Source organism: Haliotis asinina, chromosome 6 (assembly GCF_037392515.1).
Source record: "Haliotis asinina isolate JCU_RB_2024 chromosome 6, JCU_Hal_asi_v2, whole genome shotgun sequence".
Lineage (NCBI taxonomy): Eukaryota > Metazoa > Mollusca > Gastropoda > Lepetellida > Haliotidae > Haliotis > Haliotis asinina.
The window spans coordinates 42,992,535-43,004,385 of record NC_090285.1 but is presented as its reverse complement, the minus strand read 5'-3'; the positions used below and the strand labels follow the sequence as shown (position 1 = coordinate 43,004,385).

At 41.4% G+C, this 11,851-nt stretch overlaps 1 protein-coding gene across 1 annotated transcript in view; it reads left to right on the top strand.

The window, feature by feature from the left end:
* Positions 1–9,773: 9,773 nt before the first annotated feature.
* Positions 9,774–11,851, top strand: part of LOC137287309 (protein kinase C-binding protein NELL1-like) — a 126,118-nt gene continuing 124,040 nt past the window's right edge. The window contains exon 1 of the mRNA XM_067819546.1: positions 9,774–9,967. Coding sequence (XP_067675647.1) covers positions 9,901–9,967 — 67 coding nt within the window. The 5' untranslated portion in view covers positions 9,774–9,900. The remainder of the gene's footprint in view (positions 9,968–11,851) is intronic.

Genomic DNA, 11,851 nt, shown 5'->3' with positions numbered 1-11,851 from the left:
AGCATGAGCGTAGACCCACGCCATCAGGATACGATGACAGGTGACACCCAAGTCAGCGAGCATGATCACTCGAACCCGTTAGTCGCCTATTACGACAAGCATTGGTATTTGTGTGTGTGTGTGTGTGTGTGTGTGTGTGTGTGCGTGTGTGCGTGTGTGCGTGTGTCTATTTTGTTTTGTTTTAAAATTAATGTAGTTTATTTAGTAAATAAATAAATAAATAAATGGGTGAGTAAATAGATGAATACGTAAATAGAAGAAAAGCTTTTTTACAATATCTAGCTTTCTCTACCAAATAATAGTATCTTAATTTTTTTCTTAAAATGTGAAAGGGTTGGTGATTTCTTTCGCAGCTTGCATTCATATATCAGGCACTTGGCAAGTAACAGAATTAGATTAAAAGTATCATCAGTTTGAAAAATGGATGAACAACCAAACAGGATCAAATCACAATTCTATGAAATTCAGTAAAATGTATAATATAAAATTTACGACCAAATTCCTCAAGTGTCATAGAGTTACCATCATCGTTCAGTAACCAATGTTGTGTTCATGAAATATTTTACTGTAAAAGGATTTGCCATCTATAGTTATGTTTCTGTTATACAAAAGGGGTTCCCCAAGGACCTCTTCATACTATAGGTATTTGTATAATTATAATTGCAAAAAGCATTTAGAGTATCTCTCCAGAAAATACTCTGTGTAGATTTTGAAAGCTTGACAAACAGTCTGGGGTTTATGCATTGTCAAAGAGTTTCTATCAGCAGGTGCTTTCCACTTTTAACATGCATGGGTTACTGAAGATCAATTCTAACCCGAATCTTCATGAGAACTGAACTATACGATCTCCTGTAAGAACAGTTATTGGGGAATGAAGGAATTCTATCAACGGTATTCTTTAATTACACTCTGCCTACTTCACACATTACTAGAATGTTTGTGAATTTTCTGTCCTGTGGGAAAGTGAAATACTTTGTGAGTGTGTGACAACACGTTAACGCTCAGCGTATGCTACGCATCGCACCACAACGCTACCGGACGTTGGTCAACGCGCCACAAATCCAGCTTACCGAAAGTCTCTACCTTTCAATGGGAAAGTCATCATCCTGGGGCCCTAATGTACACCAATAATGAAGCGTGTCAACAGACCGTTACAGTCTGTTGATATAACAGTTACCGGTGACAACGCCAGATTCCTTTTAAAGACGCTTCATGTCGTGGGCAAATTTGATAAGGCGTTTGGTAAACTTGGACAACTGTTGATAAAATTCCCGACATTGAAGTGAGCATCAGCCCTAGCTCAATACCTCCTACACATTTTGACCTATATTGAATTAACATAGCGTTATGTCGCTATTACAGACTACGAGTCCATACAAAAACAAACAAAAAAATAAAATATTAAACATTTAAGGGTTTTTGGCATTTTTCGTGCGGACTTATAATATGGACTGGTACAAAGACATTTCTGGTATGCTGCCGCGCATGTCAACTGGTTCCAGCTTCAAAATGCGCGAAAGTCTGGCACAGTAGGGTGTTGACGTGATCCTGGTCTGGGGCAAATTCCTTTTATAAGGTAGTGATTACGTTTAGATCATGTTAGGCAGATACTTAAATAATCGACCACAAATGTGCAAAAAGGTCTTAATTTTGGAATTCCCGATCTTGATATGGTTTCAGTGATTAACATATTGTAATCGGTAAATAACTATACACACTCGCCTCTCCCGCCCTCTGTCACTCACTCATGCATCCATCCAGTCTTCCTACACTCACAGCAGTCACATCCCATTTTGGGAATCCCTGTCATATATGAGTGAGTGAGTGAGTATGGTATTAATCTGCTTCTAGCAATTTTCCAGCAATACCACCGCTGGGGACACCAGAATTGGCTGGGCATATTGTTCCCAGGTTGGGATTGGACCCGAGCCTTCGTCGTGACGAACGAACGTTACAACCACGATTCATGATATGCATTTATGAAATCGGCATTGACCATAACCACTCGCCACCCCCTCCCACCTATATGCACATACATGCACATGTGTGTGTTTCAGTGATAATAACAATACTACACAGGTCGGAGCTGTCTAAACCGGCTCTCCGTGGGACTGAAAAAATAATCCGGTTAAGACAGTGTGTCGTGAGAATTCATGCCGGTTTTGACAACTTGATGGACTGGACAGATGCCGGTTTTGACAGCTTCCGCTGTACTTGGTCACCAGTGACCGCAACTGTTCGCCAGTGAACAGCTCATGATTAGAAAATCGGATGAAAATCTGCTCCTTCTTCATTATTTGTCACAGCGGTTGGCCCGAATGGCTCAAGTTGTCACATACGTCGACATCCCAGTCGACATCTCAGCTATTTATCCTGTATCAGTCAGTGACATATGTTATTCAGGGTCCAACTGTAACCCAAACAGTCGTTTGTGGTGCTCTGGGACAAGCACGTGGACATGTTACACAGACAGGCGCTTGACCCGTACATTAATTTTCACACTTAGCGTGACAACTGAGTGAGTGTGGTTTTAAGCCGCTTTTAGCAGCGGAGGGGGGCTCGTACATCATCATCACGGTTGTGAGTAAAGGCTGCTACGTTTAAAGTGCCCATGGACTCTGAGGCAGGTCCTGACACACCGACACACGCCCTGGGGTGCCTTTCACGAAGCAACCTTCACTAAATTTATCTCCTATTCTTAAGCATTGCGCTGGGGTTACCTTTGTGACTTACGATCATGTTAGCGCTTTGTGAAAGGAGGTTCTGTCTGGTGGGAATCTTCATCAGTATAACACCTTTGTCTCTGTAATCTGTAAACAGCAATATGGCCAGTATGAAGACATACCATGTGGACATGCAGTTAGCCATATAGCCATGGAACAATTCAAACCCAGACAGAAATACACTCACTCACGCACGCACGCACGCACGTACACCCCTCCCAAGGCCAAGGTGAAAAATAATACAATAGCGATAATGTAATAAATATCATTTATATCTCCACACGTGTTCATTCTTGTCATACCATACCAGTCTTAAACCACAATGCTCTCAAGTACACGTGTACCGACACAACTGTATCTGAATGATATGGTGTCCGCCATGGGGGCCGATCTGTTTCATCTTTCATCATCTTGTCGAGTATTCTTCAGCTGCTGCGATGCGCTGTACTGTTGTATTACAAACATGGCCTCTGAATGGCTCTCTGTCGTATCACCAGGGTAGACAATATAATTACAAGCCGGGAATCTCACACATCTGTGTTAGTTTCTCAACAGATGGTGACTAAACTTGGCTGTTGACAACGTTGTAAGCCCCAACAGCGTCGCTAGGCAGGGTATCCCACGGAGATGTTCGGCTTTCTTAGAATAGATATACATGCAGTAGTGTTGTGCATCGAAATGTTTTGCTATTTCGCGGACTATATGAAAACACATAGATGGTTGGAAATGATGTTATATATGTCTATAATTGTTGGATGATTTGGCTACACCATATTCAAACTGACGCATGGACTTCCTGGCAAGCTGGTCTTGAAGTCTAAAGTGATTATCTGGTGTGGCAAGCAGCAGTAAGGCAAGGGTGGTCTGTCTCAAACGACATAGAACAGACTTTTTTCAGGCGGGCCACATGACAAACACGTGAACACACTCTTGCTCTATATGAGCAGTGAAACAATATTTCAAAGCTGTTTGTTCTATATTTCCGTTGCAGTATTTCCTCAACATGTCCTTCTCGAACGAAGCTATATTTATTGTCTTAAACTGCTTGTGGTTTGGAGAACACCTATACAGAAATACATGGTATTCTCAATGAAGCTGCGGTGAATGAGTGAGTGAGTGAGTGAGTGAGTGAGTGTGATTTATGTCCCCTTTGGAAACAGACAGGGTCTAACGATCGACATGATCAGGGCGTTATGACAGTATACGCCATGTTCTTATATTTGCAGCCGATGCTAATCCATCATAGTCGTTTTTTGTCTCTAAATATTCCAGGGGCCTAATCTGTCCTGGAATATCCGAAGTAAAGAGAGCGATAAAAATAATATACAGTTGCAGTCATGAAACAATAATACGTATTTTATTTCTGAGCGTATCAGATTGTTCGACCCCACCTATTTAATTATCCCCACACGCGCGTCTAACCCCCATGCCTTACGGGGGGGACCCTGTGAAACTGATACCCCAGAGAGATAATCTTTCACGTTCTGTGTAGGCGGTTGTTAAACACTTCCGCTATGTAAGTGGACATTTCTGAGATCCTTGATTTGCCGGAACGTTTGTTAAATGTTCATAACTTGATGATCAGTTCGGTTCACTGAAACAGAGCCTTTGTCGATATTTAGAGAAGGCTGTATTTCGAGGGAACAACGCCCGCCTCGGGATGTTCAAGGAGTGATACACACACACACACACGTACACACGTACACACGTACACGTACACGTACACACGTACACGTACACACACACACACACACACACACACACACACACACACACACACACACACACACACACACACACACACACAAACAAAAAAAACCAAAAAAAAAACCCGTTAACAACAAAACCGTTGTCAAGTTTTTCATAGCTCTGCCTGAAGAGATAAATATATAGATGAGATGAGACTATATGTACCTCTTCAGGCAGAACTATGAAAAACTTGACAACGATTTTGTTGTTAAATTTTAATATATAGGCATCTTTTATCCGGGAAGGGGTAATAAGTGTTTAAAACAGGTATCGGTAAAATATACATCAAGGCCTAGATTAACAACTGGTCTCTGAAATTAACATATTTTAGAAATGAAAGTTCATAGTAGAAACAAAACAAACAACGTATAATGACTAGGAGCCCTGAGATTTTCTTCATTTTCTGAAGCTGTGGAAATGTAGACTTGCTACAGTTTCTAGACTTGCGTGGGCTTTCTTTGATATATTTGCTTCAGGGGCTGTTTGACGAAGTAATCTAGGCCATGCATTTCTAGATGAGATATGGCATATGAGTGGCTAAATCAGGGAATGAATCTGTTTGTGAGAATGTGTCACCTCAACTGCCCCACAATTAGTTCTGATTCCATCAATACAATGATTTGTTTTACCAGTTGGAATATATCATACTAGACTGTGAGTCCTAACAGTCACAGGGGTAATATACTCTCGTTGGTGCTCACAAACCGCCAACAGTACATACATACTAACACCAGAAGTACAAATAGAGATTTGACCCATTTATCTCCATCAGCCCAGTGCCTGTCGTGTGACCAGAAAGAAACCTTGCAATGCGGAAGCAATATGTTATCTCAAACTTCAGAGGGTCGAGGTCACTTTGGCTTATTTGGCATAGACAAAAATATTCTAAGACCGTTGAAGATCAGGAAATGCGTTTCATTTTCCGGTGAGTGGAGGATATCCTCACTTGACACTGAGACCTGATGAACAAAAATTATGTTGTTTCTAGGGATTTCGTTGGATTGGGAGGACTGGTTGTGTTCGCTTTTGTTTGTATTTTGATATGTGACAAGCTTTTGAAACAAAATGTACAGATTTTGTTACTGACCCTGCAGTTTGAGGTATGTGGCGACGTTGTACCTACACCGGAGGCTATGTCGACTACCTCAGGCTACCAAGCGTGTCTGTTCATTTAATGCTACGAATGGCAGGGCGTGTTCATAAAGTCGGAAATTGGTGCAAAAACGAAATCATTGCTGAAACACTTGGTTCTTAACAGTGCTGAAAAAAATGCAAATAAAAATATATTTTTAGAGAGCCAATTTTGCTGACGGGTCATAAAAAATAAATAAAATATTTTATCAAGTCAAAAAGATGTAAGATTTCCCTTCCAAATCCATACAGTAAATGCCGTGGTGCTTCCCGCACTGTCATTCCCAGCTGTTGGGCTGGCTATCCGAGGAGGCCGTTGCAAGCCTTGGGGGAGGGCGGCACGCGACACGCAGGGTGAGGGGGGACGGGACGAGAGTGTGTGGAATAGTTTACCGCGATCAGCTGTTAGTTGCTCGACCCTGCGCGTGCCGGGGGGAGAGGGTCGAGTTTGAGTGGGGCTGGGAAACTTCCGGCTTCATTGTCATGTTGAATGTGGGAGGCACGCGTTCTCCCACAATCTGTCAACAAAACACACACTTATGTTGTGAACTATGTGAAGATTCATAAAATGTTCTGCAGCATTTGCATGTGTTCTTAATGATATTTCCATTACAAAATGGGCGGGGCATAAAACATCTTCCGTCACCCAGTGTATTAAAATATTTCCCTTATCACACTGGAATGGAGATACCGTGGGTACAGAATATATTATGAACAGAAACTGTGTCAATGACCACTCCTCACCTTTCCAACATCATCAAGAGCATTTATCGGCCCGGCGTTATAATTAAACAAAATACAAATTCACACAACATGTACCAGTACTGCAACTAATCACACACCATTACACACTGATGCTGCTGTTATGATAGCACAAGTGCTACTATTATTACACGTCCTAATATTCAACCATTACGAATGGTTGCTATTATCTATTATAAGTACTTCAGCCATTTACACCGGTGCCAGTATTACTAACATTAGCAATAAAACACCTACTGCTACTTCTAATACTTCGGGGTTTTTTCCACTACGACTACGGCGACGGCTAGTTCATCGGCATCTTCTACGACTATGCTACTACTTGTCGTCTACTACTACAACCTCTGCTATTATGTCGACTACTGCTACTAATTTAGCCACTGTACATACTACTGCTACCTCTACTAAGGACAAGGACATACTACAAGGACATACTACCACTACTAATCCAACGGCACCTAGAAGATGCGGGGTAGAATAGGTCTTCAGCAACCCATGCTTGCCACAAAAGGAAGAGGCGACTAACGCAGTCGGGTGGTCAGGCTCGCTGACGTGGCTGGCACACGTCTTCGGTTCCCAAATGCACAGATCGATGCTTATGCTGATGCGCACCGGATTGTCTGGTCCAGACACGATTATTTACTACAATAACCACCACCATCACTCACTAGTCCAAACATTATATTCCGATTCAACTCTTACAGTCACCAGACATTCCGCCATCAGATCCCGGCGCTATTGTCCCTGCTAACATTAATTCAGTCATTTTATACGGATTCTACTATTACTGTCGCTGTTATTTCAGCCAATACATACCAGCAATACTGTTACTGCCAATAATATTTCACTATCTCTACAACTGCTACCACCACCAGTACTACTGCTATTACTACTGTTGCTGCCGGTGTTGCCACCGAGACCGCTACAGCTGCTTACCGTGAAGATCCGTGTTAGAACTGATCTTCAGTAATACATGCTTTTCGTCAGAGGTGACTAACGTCATCTTATCCCAATTGCGTAGATCGATGCTCATGCTGTTTATCACTGGGTTGACTGGTCCAGACTTGATTATTTACAGACCGCCGACATAAAGCTAGAATACTGCTGAGTGCGGCTTAAACCAAAACTCATTCACTTACGCTACTACTGCTGCTACTACTCAGTGTATGAAACTCCTAAAAAAGACAGGAAGCCCACAGGGCTGATAACTAAAAAGTGTTGCCGGCCCTATTAACATGTACCCAACCCTGTATTAAAAATAGCAAATAGAAATATGGTGTTAAAATAAAGTGGTTAATGAATTACTTGTAATTAGGTAAGCTTAAACATGTGTAAAAATTTTTTAATAAAACCGTAACTCGGTGGTCACTGTTGATTCGTTTAATGTCACTGCCATCTGAATCAGAAAAGCAGACAAGAACAATATTCCTTTGCTGAAAGCATTCTCTAGACCAGTCACATTCAGTGTTAGATAAATGGGTTGGCTGATCTGTGGAAGTTACAGTTTGATTGATCATGAACTACACACATCATCTAGCTACCACAACTGTAAACTATATTCGAAATATGTCCCGTAGTCAATGATATGGTCAAATATCCTTGGGAAAATGTATTGACACACAGGACCGGCTATAAAATAAAGTTGTAAGCCCGCCATGTGACTAGCAAGCAGCGGGCCGCCAGGCAGACGCTATGTCACACCGTGTACGATTACAACCACCGCCATCATTACCACTGTACCTAGCACTACTACCAGTGACGCACAGAACCACCTCTGTAACTACTGATACAAGACAGACATACTAATTTGCCATTAGGGTAGCCAAGTGGTCAAAGCTGTCGTTCGTCACAACCATGACCAGGGTTCGATTCCCCACGAGTACAATGTGTTGAGCCCATTTCTGGGATCCCCTGCCGTGATATTGCTGAAATATAGCTAAAAGCGGCGTAAAAGTAAACTTACTCAGCACGAGAAGGAGAAATATGCCCTGCATCTTCCAGTCATAAAACCAAACAACTTTAGCGTGATTTACTTCATGCGACACAAGAGAAAAGACCTTGGTCCGATAACAGTATAATAAGCATGGGTCGGCTTGTGACAGTGACTTGGGCGACTGCTTCGTCCTAACCTTGGAACGCATACCGGCAGGAAGTTCTTTATAATGTAAGAGAGGCATCCTGCAATTGTTTACAAACCGGACACACAGATTAACAATAGAGGCATCAATTTCACCAAAGGTTGCCGCTTATGACGTACAAGCTACTCTAGTTCATATCGGTGAACCCGATGTTGTCGCTATTTGGGTATTTTGGATTTGAAAGTTAAACAATGTTGAAAAGGAAACTTGCCTCTTCTCCTTTTGCCTCATCTCGGACGACAGGAACTCCGCTGCAACAAGTTTGTATCTGTTCATAATCTATTTCGAATACGTTGTCTTCTTTCAAAATAAATTAAATAGTTCAATTAACATTTCAAAAGTTAACATCTGTATCGATATTCCAGTTGACCTGAACAGTGTTGTATTTATTGTAGTTGCGAGAAGAAAAAAATAACCAAGGCAAGTTATTGAGTTAACGCCGCTTTTAGCAGTATTCCAGCATAAAAATAACTAAAGAATACATTCTTGAAACAATGCGTACAATGACGAACGCAACAGTATCGATACAAACTGCAAATATGGTGTTGTCTTTTAATTATATAACCGCACACTGTTACGGTCATACTAAAATCAGAGCAGTGTAAAGTGATGAGCCAAAGGCGATTTAGAATGAAATTTATTACAATACTCTTAGACTGATTCTTTGGTCAGATCAAAACTGATTTTTCTTTAAAGATTGCGTTCGTTGGGCTTACAGTTCTCATTCAAAGGCTTCTAATATTAAATGAAATACAGGTAAAAAACGTTCGGGCCTTCTGTAAAGTGGGGTCAACGAATATTTCCTTATCTTAGGCGGGTTGGGATTTCTTAAGATTTGTGTATGCGGGCGTTCTTTGTCGCTATAAAAGATACGTTGCCTATAAGCAGGCATTCAGTTTTGTTTATCCTTCTTGAAATCAAAATGTAAGAAATGGTCCACAGTGATTCACTCCGTATATCTCTTGCTTTTAGCCAGCTATACCTACCCACGCAAAGCACAGTGCGAAATCACCAGCCACCTAAAGGGGGCGCTTACGTTATGTTGGGCGAGTACATTATTTATAGGGAGAACGCACATCGACGTGCAATTTATATAAATATTATGCGTAAAAGACTGCATACTAAATGGAAAACATTTCTTTTGTATCCAACAGATAATTCAAAAGGTTACAATAGATGCATACAGTGTTGATCGTCTAGCGGGAGAAAAATCAATGTATCGACGCAAACATCCTGTCTCCCCTCAACATGAACTATATCCACACTTGCCGACTGGATTAACCCATTGCGATCGCCGCAACATAACGTGGAGGGATTGATATACGGATTACGGTTCGTGTGGATGAAAGCATGTTTTATGTAAAGGATTCACTTAAGCTTTCGCAGTTTCACCGGGAATGGGACCAGTTAGATACGAAATCTTCGCTCATAGTGTTGTTTTTCTAATAGGATGTTTTTTTCGAGGTAAGTGACACAATCGTTATTTTGACAGTTCACATGTGCACACGGTGTTCCATGTGGGCATAATCCTTACGTTATATTAATGATTCTGCTTTTCAGGTGGATCTGTCATGTTCAAAATATTATTTCATTCTCTTCGACAACATGTTTCCTCCCCACATGTGTGGCTGTCATAGTCAGATTTAACTCACAAGAGCGAAATATTGCATCGATGATCTAGAAAGGACAACGTGGCTCAGCCAGCTGATCGGTGCAAGGCGAACGCGGTTCGAATCGGGTTCGGTTCAAGCCCGTGTATCTATACTGCAGTACTCGTCGCGTATTATTTCTACGATTTTTATGTAGGAACTGACCATGGGAGGATGCAAGATATTTGAAGAATGACTGCTACTGTTTTAAATATTGCCACTCCCATACTGTTATAAGCCCCGTGGTGTAGGTGACAACAAATGTACAACATGCGGTCATGTTGTGATAGCTCGTCGACGGTCTCTCGATTTAACCACATTGGTTTACATACAGTGCAATGCACTAAAGTCTTCACATTGTTCCTTATACACGTTTACACCAAATTATAATGATTCTACAAAATAGGAGTCAAGATTATGGCAGATTTCAGGACTAGATAAACATGATCTAATTGGTATACTATCTTCAGTATACGATCTAGAAATCTCTCATTGCGGGATATGCAGTAGGTGTTTTTTTCTCTGTCCCTCTCTCTTGCCCATGTTTTGCAGCTTGATTTGTAAAAACAAATGTCATACAAACGAAATAGGCAGAGTTTTTGCTGTATGTATAATTTAGATTAAATACACTTCTATCGATTTTCTGTTAATGTTTATTCTCCGGCGTGTCACGCAGTAGGTCGGACCAGAAATACCGAGGTCTAGCAATAGCAGGTGCTCGCTAAATACGGAACCGAATGTCTGATATCATCTTATCACGTTCTACCAGGCTCTCGAAACGACGGAAAGGATTATCACTTTTTACAACAAATGCAGTCATTCCCTCACAGTGATATGACTTTTCGATGTAGACGGGCTATATTTATTTCTAGAGGTGTGTGTCTTGCGGACAAGCGTCCCGTGTCTCGAGCGTTCATTAGACACATGGCTGGAACACAACGTACCTGTGCTACTATAGTCTTGACATAATTATGGTGGTGTATTGTTATATACCGTGTTTGCTCTCTTCAGACCATGGAGTAGACAGTATAATAAATTATTCACAACCTCGCGGGATTTTTTCAACTACTTTTACAGTCGAGTAATGTAGAAAAGGACAGCGGTGATTCGCAATGGAATAGTTGGTCTGGCATGTTTTGCCTAGAAAAGTGTCCTTAGTACAGGCCAATGAGGTTGAATAATTATTGGATGCACGCATTAAAAAATGCAAATCATCGATTTTTCTAGCGAACTAGTGAGAGTTGTTACATGGGCCATTGTCAAGTGCACGTGCGTTATTTGGAATCAGGGTGGAAATGCATGGTGATAATGTGTCTTCACGCGCCGATGTGGGCGGGGCATGAAACTAAGAACATGATTCCACAAATGGTAAAATAATTCCCTGTTTTGCAACTAATCAGTTCCATGTGAGCATTTGTGTGCGAGTGTCACATTTACACATGAAAAAGGATATAACTATCGGCAATTATAACTCTTTGGTTTCCAATTTTAATTCATTAATGCTCTCCGGCTTTGGGGAATCCTTCGTCGGGTTTGGTTACTTAACATGCTGATTAAATAAACAAACCTCGCCCAGATCTCTGCGTGTTCAAATTATAACATTAATGTTACCGGAGACAGTCAGACTTAAAGCCCAAACGCGCTCAGACAGCTGAGGTATTTGAAATACTCAGCACGTGCAGATGACGGTATATTTATT